At 44.4% G+C, this 19,675-nt stretch overlaps 1 protein-coding gene across 1 annotated transcript in view; it reads right to left on the bottom strand.

Moving 5' to 3' along the window:
- Window positions 1-159: 159 nt before the first annotated feature.
- Window positions 160-19,675, bottom strand: part of LOC139545406 (adhesion G protein-coupled receptor A2-like) — a 62,072-nt gene continuing 42,556 nt past the window's right edge. Inside the window, exons 5-20 of the mRNA XM_071353137.1 lie at window positions 17,197-17,268; window positions 17,019-17,090; window positions 16,547-16,710; window positions 15,815-16,028; window positions 15,363-15,527; window positions 15,057-15,255; window positions 14,720-14,869; window positions 14,326-14,487; window positions 14,032-14,232; window positions 13,409-13,598; window positions 13,049-13,260; window positions 5,319-5,446; window positions 5,075-5,198; window positions 4,838-4,986; window positions 3,848-3,937; window positions 160-3,683 (exon numbers count right to left, since the gene is read on the bottom strand). Of these exons, the coding sequence (XP_071209238.1) occupies window positions 2,264-3,683; window positions 3,848-3,937; window positions 4,838-4,986; window positions 5,075-5,198; window positions 5,319-5,446; window positions 13,049-13,260; window positions 13,409-13,598; window positions 14,032-14,232; window positions 14,326-14,487; window positions 14,720-14,869; window positions 15,057-15,255; window positions 15,363-15,527; window positions 15,815-16,028; window positions 16,547-16,710; window positions 17,019-17,090; window positions 17,197-17,268 (3,712 nt within the window). The 3' untranslated portion in view covers window positions 160-2,263. The remainder of the gene's footprint in view (window positions 3,684-3,847; window positions 3,938-4,837; window positions 4,987-5,074; window positions 5,199-5,318; window positions 5,447-13,048; window positions 13,261-13,408; window positions 13,599-14,031; window positions 14,233-14,325; window positions 14,488-14,719; window positions 14,870-15,056; window positions 15,256-15,362; window positions 15,528-15,814; window positions 16,029-16,546; window positions 16,711-17,018; window positions 17,091-17,196; window positions 17,269-19,675) is intronic.

The following is a 19,675-nucleotide window of genomic DNA, read 5'->3' as shown; positions in this document are numbered from 1 at the left end:
TCAAGAACAGCTAATATGAACAGAAGCTGCAGGAGCAGCTGGTGCTCAGACAGCCAGTCACTGGGTTTCTCAGACTCCTTTATTCGCATTCACCTCCTGTTCATATCAGACAAGCGCTATTGCCCCGTCAGTATGAGAATAAATGACAAAATACTAAAGTTGTATTTATTGTATTTATTTTGCATCAGAGTTTATTTTACGAGGCACAGTCTGAATTTCTTGAACAATATATTATTGAATTAAAAATAGTTATTTCATACTGATGTCATTATGACAAATGAAATATAAATATACATAAAACATTTTGAAATCTCCCTTTTTCATTTCGAGATGAGAGTGGACACAAAACTTGGAAATAATATCGGGACAAATGGGATGAATGTTAGTAAATGAATGAAATGTTAACAATCTGAGTAACCATTAGTGAAAAAGAGGACACATTCTGCCATTGTGTTCTTGCACTTGTTGACATTTTACACCTAATGGAAATGAGTGTAACAAGCATGGTGTTTTGTCTACAGACAATAATGAGGAAGGTAAGTGCAACCACTGCTTTGTACTTAACACAACTCTGAGCTTTGTAAGTTTGAGTTCTTCCTCATGTTATCATTGACCTAAAGGGAGATTTCAGGACCTAGAATAAGGATACAATCTATGAATTGTATCCCATTTGCTAAACACTGACGTTGAGGTAAGCTCTGCTAGTCTATACAATTCTTTGGCACAATCATTTCCCTGAACACATTGGAGTTGTTTAGCAGAGCGTATCTAAGATGAACTGAGCTGTTGCATTCTTACACACTAAAAGAATATTGAAGATCAAAATAGCATAATATGGTTTTACACAATATTGTATGATAAAGTGTGTGAAGCAACATCAGAAAACTAAGTAGCATAAATGAACCAGAATTCTGTCATTCCTTTTTTTGCCTTTACTCTGAGCTTTGTACATAAACATAAACAAATAGTGTAGAAGTATTTGATGATTACTGTAACAAGCTTTGAAGCCATTGGATTATGAGGTGAATGTGAGGGGGGTATTTCAGTAAGGGCTTATCTTGGTTCATGTGATATAAACCAGAGCTATTTACTGCATAATAAAACAACCATTAACATATTCTCCTTCCTCCTGATGCAGATGGCAAACTCAACATGGTTTAAACTGATGCATCCCTTTATATCAGTGCATGAACAATGATGTTTGAAATCCTGGAGGGGGCAGTCTACATCCATGTTCAAATAACTGTAAACCCAGAGATTTGAAACTCCAAGAGGGAGAGAGCACAGTAAGGGAAAAGGGAAAAATGAAGAAGGACGGGGAAGTTCATATAAAAAAATCACCATGGACATTACAGAGTACATGCCAGGGTCAAAGAAAGGTCACTCTTAGTTAATTTGTCCAAATACTGATACTTGTTCAATCCTGTTTATTAGGGGAGGAGTTCCCTCTCAGTGCTGATGCGTATTTGAATCGAAGTCAATACGATTTAGTAAAATAAGTTTTAGAAACTGCATTCTCTCATCCTAGATTGAGAATCACACACACAAACACACATTCACGCAGCATACACATACACACGCCCACATACCCACAATACTACAAGAAAATATAATAAAAGCAAAAAGATTCTTCACAGAGGAAATGCACAGCCGTACTGTGGAAATGGACAATCTTAGATTCCATTTCATGCCATAGTCGATATGCATAGAATAAGAATACAAACAAAACAATAAAGCTTTACTTAAGGAATCCAAAATCAACATCTTATGTTGATTTTAGATATAGCTGGTAAATATTCCTGTGACGTGTAGAATAAATGAGTATTTTAGGTTTGAAATATGAAAAACAAAAGCACACAAAAGACAGGTCTTGAATTCATGGCAAACCCATCAAACAGTTGTTATGTCTGTGACAGAGCTGAGAGTACAGGACATGGTTGTCTTCATACACATCCCATACCATCATTGTAATGGAAAGCTAAATGGCTGGACACAAAAGTAGCAAGCAACACAACCCCATAATCTAGCTCTTTTACACATTAAAAAGAAAAAAACTCATGATCTGAATCCCAACTTGAGATCCACGTGTGAAATTAGAAGAATTGTTCAATTCTTTCAATGTCATTTACGCGAAAGTCTGAGTTACACACATGGATCTCATTTTAGGATTCATCTGTATAGACGTGGGAGACTATAACAACAGTCCAATCATATCAAATTTTGTCAGGGTCCACTGTGGACAGGTGCTTGGAAAGAGCTAAGGTCACACTGTAGTTTCACTCTTCCACATACTTTTCATGCCCACAGAGCTCTGGGAATGGTCCGTGCCACTTGTGTCCAACTCCAGCTCTATCACAGAGCTCTTGAGGGTGCCGTTGGGGGCAACCCCTGGCACAGTGGTAGTGATGCTGTTCAGAGGGTAGGAGCTGCGCTTAGCTTCACACTCTGCAGCCGCTGCCAGTTTCAGATTGTCTCGGCTGGCGCTGCGCCTATTACCTTGCATAGCCACCCTGCTGGCCACAGAGGGGAGCAGAGGGAAGGGCTTACGGCTGCCGCTGCTGCCCCCGTCACTACCCTCTGAGGGGCTGGTAGCAACTGTCTCCCCCACTCTCCTACCATTACCGTTGGTTAGCGGGCTGGCATGGCTCTCAGAGTGGCTGTGATGTAGGCTGCCATTCTCACTAGTGGCCTGTTTGTGGGCTGGATGGGCAGCGTTGTGCTGCTCTATACCTGTAGGTCCCAGTGCTCCCATACTGCCCCCTCCACCACCAGCCCTCAAGGCTTTGAGTCGGTAGGGACCTCTGCCTTCACCTCGGTGGTGATACTGGCTGCTCCCTTGTTTAGTTCTGCCACTGACCTTCCTCCTCTGAGGTTGGACAGGGGCTACAGAGCCTATGGTGGGCAGCAGGTTGTTAGCTTGCTTGTTGTTATTGTCCGTACTGGTGCTGGTGTTGGTGCCTGCTGGGGCATGAGTGGCATTGTTGGTATTGTCCTGTGCCACCTGCAGCAGGTTGGTAAGCTTGCAGGGCCCAGGGCCTACACTGCTGATCCCACTGGGGGTGGAGGAGGACCTGGCTGATGAGGAGTTCTGGGGATCCTCTGGAGGATGGCAGCCAACGAAGATCTGGGATCCCTGTTCAGAGGTGGTCTGCATCCCACTAACAGTGGTGCAGGTGTGCGTGTAGACTGGCATAGGCTGGGAGTGGCGATACCCTGGGCAGCAGCCCAGCCAGGAGGCCTGCACATCCAGGCGTCGGAAGCAGTGGTGCACCACCAGGAACACTCCCAACACGGTGGCAGCTACCCCATAGAGAGAGCTAAACAACAGGCTGCTGTGCCCTGTCAGCCACATGGCCATGGCTCCACAGCCCCACAGGGCCAGGAACAGGAAGTGGGTGGCCTGTAGCACCAGGAACTGCACCTTCAGGGAGTACTGGTCTTCTGGGGTCAACGCAGCATGCATGGTCCCCACCACAGAGTCTGTTGACAGGAGACTAATGCTTCCACCCAGGGCTGGCTGGCTCTCAGGCACAGGGGAGGACAGGGAGGATCCTGGGCACTCTTTGGCCACCCGCTGCCTCAGGCGAAACACAGTGCACAGGAAATAGATCCAGGTGACCAATACCGCCAAGCCTGCAGGGACAAAGAAGGCCCCCAAACTGGGCTGCCACACCAACCAGCAGCTGGAAAATAAAATACAAAAGTCAGTAAGGTCATAGCAAAGAAGGATACCACTGTGTATTCGAAATCTCATAAAAAATGGCAAATTCAGCTCTTGAATAAGCACTAAACCAAAAGATACTGTGTCAAGGGCCAATTGCTCAACGGTAAAATGAGAAGCACTCACTAAGGGCTGTTGGACCCATAGTTGTTGACATTGACAGCCGCAGTGATGCCACATATGATGAGAGGAACACCACCAGCTATTAGATAGAACCTGTATTCAGAAAATACACAAATTACAGGGATCAAAGAAAATGAGATGAAAAAGAAAGTAAGAGAGAATGACAGTGAACTAATTTATATGTGAAGTATCATGTCCCAGCCACAATATTGGAAACAACAACTTAAACCCAAGGACTGTATGACAAATTACATTTCAGTTTCTGTTTATTCTGTATGAGATTTAGGGGCTTTGCTCCATTGTTGTTTTCTCTCAGCAAGCATACATTTCACAGCTGTAGTGATCCCTAGGCTAGCTGTCTGTTATCTCCTGAGCTGAACTGTAAGTTGGGCAGCCTCTCTGAGCTAGCTGATAAAGTGTAACAAAGGGCAACAGGCTGCTGGGGGGGTTGTGATTTATCACAGGGCTAGGCGTCATTGGAGGGCTGACCCCATGCGGCGGTGGGCAACAGAAGGGTTTGGGAAAGCCACAGAGGTCAACAGTACAGTGCATGATCACAGCCAGGGAGCACCAGGGCAGAGGGGGAAAAGGGGGAGAAAGAGGGGAGGGGGCAGTAATGAGGGGACAGTGCGCCCCCTCCATCACCCTTGCCAGATTTACGACATTCTCCTTAACCTCTGTTATCCCTGGCTCGTACATTCCACTCCTCCCCCGCACTGGGCTCAGCACTCTGCATCTGTCACTGCTACTCTTTTGTGCCTTAGCAGTAGTCTACTGTTTTTCCCTCCAAGGCTTTCTAAAACAGAAGATCCTTGGTTCTAAACACAATGGTGGTCTTTGATATGACAGTTTGTGTGTCCATTCACATGAATACAGTCATTTAAAATACCGCCCCACAATGAGCTCACAATTCAACCGTTGACCTGTTTGACAATGACTCACAACCTTCTCATATAAAAGTAAACTCTGTCTCACCCTGATGACATCACTTACCTGAGCATAGGCCGCTGAGTAGCTGGAACGGGAGACTCTCCCTCTGGTTGCCGTGGCATCCTCCACACAGCCTCTTTGTAGAGGACTCTAGCACTGACCCCGATCCACAGCAGAGTAGACAAGGAGGAGTAGTGGAGAGCGATGCCCACCTGAAACAAATCACACAGGGTCATACACACAGCCTCCACACACCACATGTAGAGAGCATGAGCTGGGTCTGGGAGGAGAGGGACTTACTGCCTGGCACACCATTGGATAGCTGGTCAGGGTGATGCCTCCTGCGTAGACAGCTGTGGTCATAGCGATGTGGAAGCAGGTATTGAGTAACGTGTGCCAGCTCTTTCTGGATATGTTTATAGAACTGCAGGAGGAAGAAAACAAAGAAGACCATTAGATGGACATAAAGACACTGTGGGGTAGGTCAGATAGCAGACACACGCACACACACACGCACATGCACACGTACACGCACACACGTTACCTGTGGTGTAGTATGTGTGTGATGATGATGGTGAAGAGGCAGAGGAGGAGGATTGCAGTACAGCTATAGACCACAGGGTGGAGTACCCTCACTGACATGGGTGGGGAGTGGGGGAAGTCAGGAACCTCCTAGGAAAAAGTGAACTATTAATATCTTTGCAATGACCACACTGTGGGGCTTGATATAAAATCTCCAGACCTCGAGAAAAGAACATGAGCATTCATCCAGTGAAGTGATTTTTTATTTAGATCTATTAGGATCCCCATTAGCTGACGCCAATAGTTACAGCTAGTCTTCCTAGGGTCCTACATAATGAAAAAGATATTACAGACAAAACACTTTACAATTTACATACATTTAAAAACATTAGCATGTAGTGTGTGTGTGTACACACAACAAGTATGTCACATGGGGGAGAGGCGTTGTGTCGTGAGGGGTTGCTTTATTTGTTTTTTGAAACCAGGTTTCCTGTTCACTTGCGCAATATAAGATGGAAGGGCATTCCATCCAAATATTAATATTTGCTCTCTGATTACAATGAAGAGCAAGACGTGCCGCTCTGCTCTGGGCCAGCTGCAGCTTAAATAGGTATTTCTTTGTAGCACTTGACCATATGACTGGACAATAATCAAGATACGATTAAACTAGAGCCTGCAGGACTTGCTTTGTGGAGTGTGGTGTCAAAAAAGTAGAGCATCTCTTTATTACAGACAGACCTCGCCCCATCTTTACAACCATTGAATATATATGTTTTGACTATGACAGTTTACAGTCTAAGGTAACACCAAGTAATTTAGTCTCCTCAACTTGTTCAACAGCCACACCATTCATTACCAGATTCAGCTGAGGTCTAGAACCTAGGGAATGATTTGTAGTAAATACAATGCTCTTTGTTTTAGAGATGTTCAGGACCAGTTTATTACTGGCCACCCATTCCAAAAAAGTCTGCAACTCTTTGTTAAGGGTTTCAGTGACTTCCTTTAGCTGTGGATGCTGATGCGTATATGGTTGAATCATCAGCATACATCAACACACATACATCACCCGGCACAGCCAGAAGAGGACTGGCCACCCCTCATAGCCTGGTTCCTCTCTAGGTTTCTTCCTAGGTTTTGGCCTTTCTAGGGAGTTTTTCCTAGCCACCGTGCTTCTACACCTGCATTACTAGCTGTTTGGGGTTTTAGGCTGGGTGTCTGTACAGCACTTCGAGATATTAGCTGATGTACGAAGGGCTATATAAAATAAAATTGATTGATTGATTGATTGATGCTTTGTTTAATGCCAGTAGCAGGTCATTGGTAAATATAGAAAAGAGTAGAGGGCCTTGAGAGCTGCCCTGTGGTACACCACACTTTCCATGTTTGACATTAGATAAGCTTCCAGTAAAGAAAACCCTCTGAGTTCTATTAGATATATAGCTCTGAATCCACGATATGGCAGAGGTTGAAAAGCCATCACATACGTTTTCTCAACAACAGGTTATGGTCGAGCAACTGCTCGGCATCTGACCATAAGGCGCTACAGAGGGTAGTGCATACGGCCCAGTACATCATTGGTGCCAAGCTTCCTGCAATCCAGGACCTATATAATAGGTAGTGTCAGAGGAAAGCCCATAAAACTGTCAGAGACTCCAGTCACCCAAGTCATAGACTGTTTTCTCTGCTACCACACGGCAAGCGGTACCAGAGCGCCAAGTCTAGGACCAAAAGGCTCAATAACAGCTTCTACCCCCAAGCCATAAGACTGCTGAACAATTAATGGCCACCGGACTATTACATTGACCCCCCCCCCTCCATTTGTTTTGTACACTGTTGCTACTCAATGTTTATTATTATGCATAGTCACTTCACCCCTACCCACATGTACAAATGACCTCTAACCTGTACACAGCTCTACTTTTTATTATTTTTTACTTTAGTTTGTTTGATAAATATTTTCTTAACTCTTCTTGAACTGCATTGTTGGTTAAGGGCTTGTAAGTAAGCATTTGACTGTAAGGTCTACACTTGTTGTATTCGGTGCATAAGACAAATAAGTTTGATTTGATTTGGGCAATAATATCAAAGGCTGCACTGAAATCTAACAATATAACGCCCACAATATTCTTATTACCAATTTCTTTCAACCAATCATCAGTCATTTGTGTCAGTGCAGTACATGTTGAGTCCCTTCTCTATAAGCACGCTGAAAGTCTGTTGTTCGTTTGTTTACAGAGAAATAGCATTGTTATTTGGTCAACAACAAAAAAATCCCAACAGTTTGCTTAGAGCTGGCAACAAGCTGATAGGTCTGCTGTTTGATCCAGTAAAGGCCATTTTACCACTCTTGGTAGCAGAATGACTTTTGCTTCCTTCCAGCCCCGAGGACAAAGACTTTCCTCTAGGCTCAGATTAAAGTCATGACAGATAGGAGTGGCTGTAGAGTCAGCTACCATCCTCAGTAGATTTCCATCTAAGTTGTCAATGCCAGGAGGTTTGTCATTATTGATCAATAACAATAATTTTTCCACCTCTCCCACACTACTTTACAAAAATGAAACATACAATGCTTTTCTTTAATTGTTAGTTTTTTTAATCCATGAGTACGATGACTCACTGTTCATTGTTGGCATTTCCTGCTAAAATAATTGGCAACATCAAATGGTTTTGTGATGAATAAAACATCTGATTCGATGAAAGATGGAGTTGAATTTGTCTTTCTGCCTATAATTTCCTTAAAAGCACTCCAACGTTTTTTTCATCATTCTTTATATCATTGATTTTGACTTCATAATACAGTTTCTTCTTCTTTTTGTTTAGTTTAGTCACATCATTCCTCAATTTGATGTGCAGCCAGAGTTATTAGCCACTCCTTTTGCCCCATCTCTTTCAACCATACAGTTTTTCAATTCCTCATCAATCCATGGAGCCTTAACAGGTCTAACAGTTCATTTCTTAACAGGTGCATGTTTATCAATAATTGGAAGAAGCAATTTCATAAATACATCAAGTGCAGCGCCAGGATGTTACTTATTAATCACATCAGACCAACAAATATTTGTAACATCATCTACAGCTAAATCTTTTGTACGATCACTTAAAAAATTTCTAGAGAAATTGCAATTCTCTAGAAATAAGTCTCTCACTGTTGCCGCCTGTTATAGACCCCCCTCAGCTCCCAGCTGTGCCCTGGACACCATATGTGAATTGATTGCCCCCCATCTATCTTCAGAGTTCGTTCTGTTAAGTGACCCAAACTGGGATATGCTTAAGACCCCGGCAGTCCTACAATCTAAGCTAGATGCCCTCAATCTCACACAAATTATCAACGAACCCACCAGGTACAACCCTAAATCCATAAACATGGGCACCCTCATAGATATTATCCTGACCAACTTGCCCTCCAAATACACCTCTGCTGTTTTCAATCAGGATCTCAGCGATCACTGCCTCATCCGCTATGGGTCCGCCGTCAAACGACCACCCGTCATCACTGTCAAACGCTCCCTAAAACACATTCTGTGAGCAGGCCTTTCTAACCGACCTGGCCCGGGTACCCTGGAAGGATATTGACCTCATCCCGTCAGTCGAGGATGCCTGGTCATTCTTTGAAAGTAATTTCCTCACCATCTTAAATAAGAATGCCCCTTTCAAAAAATGTAGAACTAAGAACAGATATAGCCCTTGTTTCACTCCAGACCTGACTGCCCTTGACCAGCACAAAAACATCCTGTGGCGGACTGCACTAGCATCGAATAGTCCCCGCGATATGCAACTTTTCAGGGAAGTCAGGAACCAATACACACAGTCAGTCAGGAAAGCAAAGGCTAGCTTTTTCAAACAGAAATTTTATCCTGTAGCTCTAACTCCAAAAAGTTTTGGGACACTGTAAAGTCCATGGAGAATAAGATCACCTCCTCCCAGCTGCCCACTGCACTGAGGCTAGGTAACACTGTCACCACTAATAAATCCACGATAATCGAGAATTTCAATAAGCATTTCTCTACGGCTGGCCATGCTTTCCTCCTGGCTACCCCAACTCCGGCCAACAGCTCCGCACCCCCCGCAGCTACTTGCCCAAGCCTCCCCAGCTTCTCCTTCACCCAAATACAGATAGCAGATGTTCAGAAAGAGCTGGAAAACCTGGACCCATACAAATCAGCTGGGCTAGACAACCTGGACCCTCTCTTTCTAAAATTATCCGCCGCCATTGTTACAACCCCTATTACCAGTCTGTTCAACCTCTCTTCCGTATCGCCTGAGATCCCTAAAAATTAGAAAGCTGCCGCGGTCATCCCCCTCTTCAAAGGGGGTGACACTCTAGACCCAAACTGTTATAGACCTATATCCATCCTGCCCTGCCTTTCTAAAGTCTTCGAAAGCCAAGTTAATAAACAGATCACTGACCATTTCGAATTCCACCGTACCTTCCCTGCTATGCAATCTGGTTTCCGAGCTGGTCTCGGGTGCACCTCAGCCACGCTCAAGGTACTAAAACGATATCATAACTGCCATCGATAAAAGACAGTACTGTGCAGCCGTCTTCATCGACCTGGCCAAGGCTTTTGACTCTGTAAATCACTGTATTCTTATCGGCAGACTCAACAGCCTTGGCTTCTCAAATGACTGCCTCGCCTGGTTCACCAACTACTTCTCAGACAGAGTTCAGTGTGTCAAATCGAAGGGCCTGTTGTCCGGACCTCTGGCAGTCTCTATGGGGGTACCACAGGGTTCAATTCTCGGGCCGACTCGTTTCTCTTTATATGTCAATGATGTCGCTCTTGCTGCGGGTGATTCCCTGATCCACCTCTATGCAGACGACACCATTCTGTATACATCTGGCCCTTCTTTGGACACTGTGTTAACAAACCTCCAAACAAGCTTCAATGCCATACAACACTGCTTCCGTGGCCTCCAACTGCTCTTAAACGCTAGTAAAACTAAATGCATGCTTTTCAACCGTTCGCTACCCGCACCTTCTCTCAGCTCACTGGTCACGATAACAACACCCACCCGTAGCATGCGCTCCAGCAGGTATATCTCACTGGTCATCCCCAAAGCCAACACCTCTTTGGCCGCCTTTCCTTCCAGTTCTCTGCTGCCAATGACTGGAACGAATTGCAAAAATCGCTGAAGCTGGAGACTTATATTTCCCTCACTAACTTTAAACATCAGCTATCTGAGCAGCTAACCGATCGCTGCAGCAGTACTGATGCAATAGCCCATCCAATCTACTTACCTCATCCCCATATTGTTTTTATTTAATTTTCTGCTCTTTTGCACACCAGTATTTCTACTTGCACATCATCATCTGCTCATCTATCACTCCAGTGTTAATTTGCAAAATTGTAATTACTTCGCTACTATGGCTTATTTATTGTCTTACCTCCTCACGCCAATGGACACACTGTATATAGACTTTCTTTTTTTCTATTGTGTTATTGACTGTACGCTTGTTTATTCCATGTGTAACTCTGTGTTGTTGTTTGTGTCGCACTGCTTTGCTTTATCTTGGCCAGGTCGCAGTTGTAAATTAGAACTTGTTCTCAACTAACCTACCTTGTTAAAGGTGAATAAAGGTGAAAAAAAATGGGGGAAAAAAGAACAAAGTACAACAGCATCAGTAAAAATGTGATCAATACATGTGGATGATTTTGTTCCAGAAGTGTTTGTAAACACCATACTGTAGGTTGATTAATAACCTGAACCAGATTACAGGAACTGGTTACAGTGAGAAGCTTCCTCTTGAGCGTACAGCTTGATGAAAACCTGTCAATATTCAGGTCCCCAAGAAAGTAGACCTCTCTGTTTACATCACATACCCTGTCAAACATTTCACACATATTATTTAGATACTGACTGTTTGCACTTGGTGGCCTATAGCAACAACCCCAAAGAAAAGGCTTTAGATGTGCCAAGAGAACCTGCAACCACAACACTTCAATAACACTTGACATAATATCTTCTCTAAGCATTACAGGGATATGGCCCTGAATATATACAGCAACGCCTCCCCATAAGCATTCATGTCTCTTCTATAGATGTTATATCCTTCTTTTGCTACTGCTGTATCATCAAAATAATTATCCAAGTGACTCTCAGAAATGGCTAATATATTAATGTTATCTGATGTTAGTTATTGATTTCATTAACCTTATTTCTAAGGCTACATATATTAATATGGGCTATTTTCAGTCCTTTCCTGGGTAGCTTATCAGAGATAGACATAATATAGAAAAGAGCAAAAAAGAAAAATATATACATTCAGCAGTCCATTAATCAGTTGGTGTGTGTGTGTGTGTGTGTGTGTGTGTGTGTGTGTGTGTGTGTGTGTGTGTGTGTGTGTGTGTGTGTGTGTGTGTGTGTGTGTGTGTGTGTGTGTGTGTGTGTGTGTGTGTGTGTGTGTGTGTGTGCTTCAGGGTTGAAGATACGAACCCATAGGCTTGGGTCTTTCATCCCTCCCAGGCTTTTGGGAGGGAGGGTGGACAATGAGCCTGTCATAGCAGATGTAAGTAATGTCCGCACACACTCTGGCAGCTTTCATGACTGGGATAAGTTCTTTCCTCTTCTGGCGCACATCTTCAGAATAATCCTTTTTGAGCAAGAAGTACATTCCGCTCAAGTTCTTGGCTCTTTCCAGAACAGGTACCTTGTCCTTGAACCTCAGGAACTTGACCAATATTGGCCTGGGCCTGTCACCTGGGCCGGTGGTGGGTTTTCCAGTCCTATGAGCGCGCTCAAACCTCAATCGTCTTGTGGTCCATCTTCTGTTTCTCCGAGTTTATTTCCCTCACTTTGTTCTCAGACTCCGTTCAGTTCTCATGTTGAGATTCTGCAATTCCGTCCACAACAATGTTGTTTCGCCTTGATTGTCCATCGAGATAATCTGATTTCTCCGTCATTGTTATCATGGATTCACATACAGAACTGATGTCCTCTCTCAATGACTTACAGATTGCTGTCATCTTGCCGTTCTCCTGTTTCAACTCATCGAGCTGACCCTGGGAGAACTGCAAGCTGTTCTTCAGGTCCTGGACATCTATGGTCAGGTCGTCCATTCTTTTATTAATTGACTCCACCAGTATTTGGACACAACACTAGAATGTTTTTTCTGGTTGTTGTAACAACTGCTTGTAGAACTATTTACGTTTGATTAAAAGATCCTTCACCTGTGATAGAGACACCACTGTCCTCAACGGTACTCCCGCTGGCTTTGGTCTTTCTCATGGTAGCAACGTAGGTTAAGCTGTTACTCCACGCAGTCACAGACAGAGCAGGTCGCAGGGAGGATTGGAAACAACAACAAACAGCAGGGATCTAGACAGCCACAAGCCTGGGAAAATCCGCGGTCCCAGCCACAATAGCTATCCACAACGCAAGCTGCACTCAAGCCCTCAAGAAAACTCCACTCGCCCTATAGGCAGCTAGCTAACAGCTAGGCTATCTGCTACGCCAAGCAGCTCCTCAGACCCGGCCTTGTTCAGCAGGATCACTGGACAGATAGTAGAGGTCCCAGCAACTGAAGCCAACCACGTCACAGGATCCAAACTCAAAAGGTAGCTAGCTAGTAACCAAACTTTTTCAATAGACTTACAGAACTTTCCAAAACAACAAACTGAGCTTTCCCTAATTCCACATTCAACGGGAATTGACGTGTTGTGCAGTGCGTGTTGTGCAGAGTCATCATTACATTACATCCACCATGTGTCTCTGGGAATAAGTGAGTGATCCTAGGATGTGCTCCCGCCCTACCTGCAGCACGGCGTAGTTGCTGAGTACAGAGCAGCGCAGGGTGGAGGTGGCAGAGTCAGTGTGGGCCAGTAGGCAGCCTTCCTGGCTCCATCCCCCCTGCTGCTGCTGCAGGGCCTGCAGGCTCCAGTGGGCTGCCACTGGGTCACTTCCCGGGATCGAGTGGCGCAGGGACACCAAGATGGGCTCTGAGTGGTTCCACATACTGCACCCGTCTGCCACACAAAGGAGGAGATGACCATCACTATCACTGTCACCAGCTCATACATTTGTATTTTGTAATTATCTTAAAATAACCAGGTTTGACCTGTCTCTGTAAATTTGTTGAATTGTGTAATAAAAGTGTTATAGCTTCTCCCTCACCTAGGCCTACGTAGATAACAGGGCTGTTGACACTGCGTCTGCGGGCGTTCTCTCCAGGACCACTGAAGTTCCCTGAGAAAGGGAAGAACCTCCCTGTACGGAACGCCACAAACTGGAGCTTACAGTCTGACGGGGCGTCCGGGGGGAACAGAGAGGCAGGGAGAACCACAGAGGCCAGGGCTACAGCATTCTAGAGGGAGGGAGAAACATAGAAAGAGAGAGACAGACCGAGTGAGAGTGAGAGTGAGAGTGAGAGTGAGAGTGAGTGAGAGTGACAGTGAGAGAGAGAGAAAGAGAGAGAATCATACCATTCATTCTTTACTGTCCTACTTTCACCTATATTTGACTCTGTTAGCCCAATGGAATACGAAACAGAAATTTCAAACACCAAACGACAAAATCTAAAACCTCAGGTTTTTCTCCCTCTTTCATGTCAGCTGTTGTAAATGACTGTGCTAAATGCGGATCCATGCAATCTCCAGTAGGTCAAGCCCTGAGGTGTGTTCCCTCTAATGACAACCGTATGCACTGTCTGCCATTGTACCACAGACACACAACCACAGTCCTGTTTGTGGGCAAGTTTGGGTTCAGGTCTGGGTGAGGGAGACAAAGACAGTGCTTACCTTCATGGGGAAGTTGTTTATGGAGGTGTTGTGGGTGCCTGTGGTGCAGCGGAAGCGGAGCTGCTGTTCGTGGGTGGGCTCTGCCCCCTCCATGCCCAGGTTGCCTAACAACGTCTCCCGGCGTTGGTAAGCTGTGCAGCTCATGCCAGTGAAGTGGGCCGGACGGATAAGATGGGCCTCCATTACAATGTTCCTGGAGAGCTATAGGGGGAAAACAACGTTGATTACATTTAGGACTGTAAGATAAAAAATAATATAGAACCTTAAAACATGTTGGAATGCAAGTTGTTGTACCGTGGAGAGGTCCTGAGCATGGCTGTGGAGCTGTGGCCAGGCCAGAGTCTCCAGAGAGTGGACTATGGAGCTGCAGGCTTTCTTCTCTCTCTGGGCATGGGCCAGGATCTGATTATCGACCTGCATCAGGTTACTGCCCATATCCACCAGCATCTCTGACAGCTGACACATACATACACACAGGTAAAGACATGAAAAAACAAGCATTAAAAAACAGGCATTCACATAAACACAGGGGGCAGAAATAAACTTAATCATGAACATAAGGTAATGAATATATCATGAATATTCAAGTCAAAAAGTCCCTATCAACTCTTTCCAATTCAAGACAACGCAGACACAAAATAAAACCCACAAAACATGCATTGAGGGATTAAAGATCTCATCGTCCCACCTCTCGCAGTGGTCGGACATATTCCATGAATTTCTCCATCATCTGGGCCACGTACATCACGTCCATAGTGTCAGTGAAACTGGATGCATCCACGGTGTACGTGCGCACCTGACGTGCCAGAGTGACCGCATTAGAGGTATTGATGGGCATCTAGAAAAAGAGAGAAGTATGATTATTTTAAAGCAAATAACTCAAATGTTTTGTTACTTTTACACATTTACCTTTCAGGCAACAACTATTTAAATATTACTACCATAATATATGTATCATATTTTGATTTCATAGGTACTGGGCTAAATTAATTTGGGACAGCCCAAGCACAACCCCTGGTACTGACCAGGATGAAGGTGTGTAGGACCCGTGTGATGTCGTTGGTGTAGAGACAGTTGTCGTAGTCTCCCTCCTCCCAGCTCCCTGAGCGGTCACAGTATCGTGATGCCTGCTTCTGCTCCAAAGTACCCCCCATGGACAGGGAGGGGTAGTGCAGCTGCAGACAGTACTGGTAGGAGGTGATACCTGCCAAGGTTCTGGGCCACCTAGAAAAAAACACCAAGGGAGGAGGATGCAGCATGTTTTAATCAGAAGGACTGTTATTATTGTGGATTTAGTTTCTGGAGAGGGGAATTATTGTTTTCTTCCTTACTTGAACTCTCCCCGGTTGTTAGTGACTCTTTCCTCCGGACAGAAGGAGGCGCTGTTTTCCAGCACCACTATTTCCACGCTGCGGGAGGTGTTGCCCCGCCCAGTGGCCACCACACACTTCCACTCTCCACTGGCCTCAACATGCACGTTGGACAAGATGAGCTCACTGCACCGAGGAGACAGTACATCAGTCACTGCCATCACACATACCCAGACAGCACACTACACCTCATGTCCTATCTGCAGACACTAAACAAACAGTGTTTGTTTTTTCATCAATTCATGAGAACCAAACACTGGCCTCACAAACCATTACTAAATCAAAAACATATTTAACTTAGACCTTATGATAAAAACATGAAAATATGACAATTGAGGAGTGCAATGAAAGGTAATAAAAGAGTGCTGGGATCGACAGATATACCAGCGGACCCCTCAGTACTGTAACATCACCTGGTGATGAAGGTGCAGTCATGCACCACGCTGGTCTCTAGACTGACGCCCTGTTCAGGGTCAGAGGTCACCAGCTGGCCGTTGTGGCGCCAGTGCAGCGCAGTGATTTTGTCCACCAGGGCGGCGGTGCAGTGGAACGGCAGCCGGTCCCCCTTGAAGACCACCTGGCGCTGGGAGGGTAGGAGAGACAGGGTGTGCAGCTCCAGAGGCCCATCTGAGTGAGGAGAGGAACACACAGCACCGCCAGGAGAAGGGAAGGCAAATGAGACCATAACAAATCACTCTGGGTTACTTCTGCTGCTCTCTCATTACACAACCTCAGCTAAATATTTCAGATGAAGCCATTATGAGCCTGCTTTTTTTGGAATATTGGATGCAGACAGCCCCAAATCATAAAGGCCGACCACAGAGGAGGCACAACACAGCTAACTGGTGCACTTGGAAACACAGACTACTGAGTGGAAGAGGAAATACAATAGAAAACAGGCTATTGGAGACAGCAAAACATTGGTATTTTGCATTTTTATTGCACTTCTTATGTGTTTCCACTTGCTCACTCACAGCTTATTACTTCTCACAAACACCTACCTAACAGATTAGGGACATCTCACAGTATTACCATGAGAAAACAATGACTCTGTCATTCATATAGTGAAGTTTTCATACTATTTGAGGGGTGATAGTGGTGAACCCCCGCATTCATATGCATTAAATTTCCTGTCTGACACTCACCACAGCTCAGCTGACTTTCCCTCAGTCCACGCAGGGGCTTTCCATGGAGGTTCCTGGGATAAGCACAGATTGTCTCGTCCCCCAGCCGGGCTGTCCTGGTGCGAAAGTAACCCGGCACCCAGCGCAGCCCACAGTCACATGACAGAAAGTCAGAGTTAAAGTTCCTGGTGAGAAAAAGCAGGGAGTTTTACAACAGCATTCATCAGGGGAGATTACACTGAGGAGCGGGTGCACTTTCCCTCTAACGGCATGTTGCCCAACAGTTCAGATCTATTCTCTGGTGGTCCATTATAGGATCAACATGTCAGACGTGACAAAAGGCTGTCCATTGCTTAAACTAAGCCTATAGGGAGAAAAATGTGATCAGATTGCCAAGATTGCATTTATATCACTTACGAAGATTATACAAACATCTGTCTGGAGCAAACTGTGAAAAAGGGGATGACAGTTAGGAGCAAGGAACAGTACTCACACAAGTTTAAGAGAGGGGAGTTCCTGGAAGACCCCTGGGTCCAAGGTAGATAAGATGTTCCCAGAGAGGTTCCTAACAGGAGAAAACAGACAGATGTTTAATCACTATCACTGTACTACGTACCCACAATACTACACTAGAATGTGTTGCTTTATGGTCAGTCATTTAGCCTGCTTACAGTTTGGTGAGGTGGGTGAGTCCCTGGAACATGTCTGGAGTCAAGCAGCCAATGCGGTTGTTGGACAGGTCGCTAGGAGAGATAACAGGGACAGTGAGGGCACAGCGGTGAATAATGGTCATTTTTAAAATACAAAATAGAATGACAAAGCTGTAAAACCCTAAACTTAATGAATTCCATTGGTGTTTAAATGAGGGTTACAGCATGAAATATCCTTCATATATATTTGTATTACATTTTTCTGTGTCAATATGTATATGTTGTCAAACTGATGGCAGTTGTGAAAAAAGTCAATAGTTGGAAGAGTTAAAGAGTTAAATGAAAATAATGCCATTGCACGTTAGGTACTTTTTCATTAATTTGGCTATTTTCTATTAAACCATATGGTCTATCTACTAGAAACTCATGGACAATATGGACACAGATAGAGTACCAGTCAAAAGTTTGGACAAACCTGCTCATTCAAGTTTTTATTTTTATTTTGACTATTTCCTACATTGTAGAATAATAGTGAAGACATCAAAACTATGAAATAACAAATATGGAATCATGTAGTAACCAATAAAGTGTTAAACAAATCAAAATATATTTTATATTTGAGATATTTTCTAAGTAGCCACCCGTTTCCTTGATGACAGCGTTGCACACTTGGCATTCTCTCAATCAGCTTCATGAGGTAGTCACCTGAAATGCATTTCAATGTGGTGTGCCTTGTTAAAAGTTAATTTGTGTGTGTGGGGGGGGGGGGTATACAGAAGATAGCCCTATTTGGTAAAAGACCAAGTCCATATTATGGCAAGAGCGGCTCAAATAAGCAAAGAGAAACGACAAACCGGTGGAAATCTGTCCTTTGGTCTAATGAGTCCAAACTTGAGATTTTTGGTTCGAACAACCGTGTCTTTGTGAGACGCAGAGTAGGTGAACGGATGATCTCTGCATGTGTAGTTCCCACTGTGAAGTATGGAGGAGGAGGTGTGATGGTGTGGGGGTGCTTTGCCAGTGACACTGTCAGTGATTTATTTAGAATTCAAGGCACACTTAACCAGCACGGCTACCACATCATTCTGCAGCGATACGTCATTCCATCTGGTTTCCATCTGGTTTGCTGTGTAAGGGCTATTTGACCAAGAAGGAGAGTGATGGAGTGCTGCATCAGATGACATGGCCTCCACAATCACCCAACCTCAACCCAATTGAGATGGTTTGGGATGAGTTGAACTGCAGAGTGAAGGAAAAGTAGCCAACAAGTGCTCAGCATATGTGGGAATTTCTTCAAGACTGTTGGAAAAGCATTCCTCATGAAGCTGGTTGAGAGTGTGCAAAGCTGTCATCAAGGCAAAGGGTGGCTACTTTGAAGAATCTCAAATATAAAATGTATTTTTTTTAACACTTTATTGGTTACTACATTATTCCATGTGTGTTATTTCATAGTTTTGAAGCCTTCACTATTATTCTACAATGTAGCAAATACTAAAAATAAAGAAAAACCCTTGAATGAGTAGGTGTGTCCAAACTTTGGACTGGTACTGTATAAAAAATGAATACTATATATTCATATTTTTCAAAATAAATAACCAAACTTACATAAGATTCCGGTAACTTTACCGATAAATTACCGATACATTTGCAACCATAATCTTGACACTCTGCATGTTGTTTTTGTGATCTCATTGGGAACAACTGGCTTCTCCAGCACATTGGCCAATAGACTTCCGCTTCGAATTTTTATTTGTTTACAATAACAAAGTCTTATCCAAAGTGGCTTTCTTGGCCAGTAGGCACATCTTTCACAATTTCCATTCATACAACTAGCCAGCGTGTAACACAGCAGGATAAGGAATTAGAATTTTGCAACACTCTCGTGACCTGTGAATGTTCCTTATCGATATAGACCATAGAACCTCTTGTAAAGCCTTATCACCAAAGAAGGAGCAAATGAACTCTGCAGCCCCTGCATGCTGTGTCTGCATGGTATAAGGACAGTGTCAGAGTGAGCCTTCTTCCACTGTCCCCCTGACACAACCCAGCAGAGAGCTGTCGAGAGTGTGTCTTTATCTCTCCCTGTTTGTTTTGAAAAGCCCCAGACCTTGCAGGGAAAACACAAGCAGTACAGGGAGGGGAAAAGAGTCACGCAGCGCAGGGCAGAGGACCGGAGCCGACTGTCCAAACACACAATGAGTGAGCTACGAGCGGCCGCAAACTGCTGCCCTGTCACATCCAATGACGTGTGAGGAGCCTCTGCGTGGCCCTGAGGTTTCCCATGGCGGCAGAGTAGGGCACCAGACATGTCATCCCAAGCCCCACTGAGATCAGCACAGACCAGCACATACACTTAGCCCAGCCATCTACAACACATCTCTGAGCCAGACAGGTTTTTATGATGGACACTAAAACTGAGAATATATATTTTTACATATAGTTTTATGTGTCATAAAAAGTTATGACTGTGTGCTGGTTTTGAAAATACTCAATACTGTGA

Source organism: Salvelinus alpinus, chromosome 19 (assembly GCF_045679555.1).
Source record: "Salvelinus alpinus chromosome 19, SLU_Salpinus.1, whole genome shotgun sequence".
Taxonomy (NCBI): Eukaryota; Metazoa; Chordata; class Actinopteri; order Salmoniformes; family Salmonidae; genus Salvelinus; species Salvelinus alpinus.
This window is presented reverse-complemented; position numbering and strand designations above follow the sequence as displayed.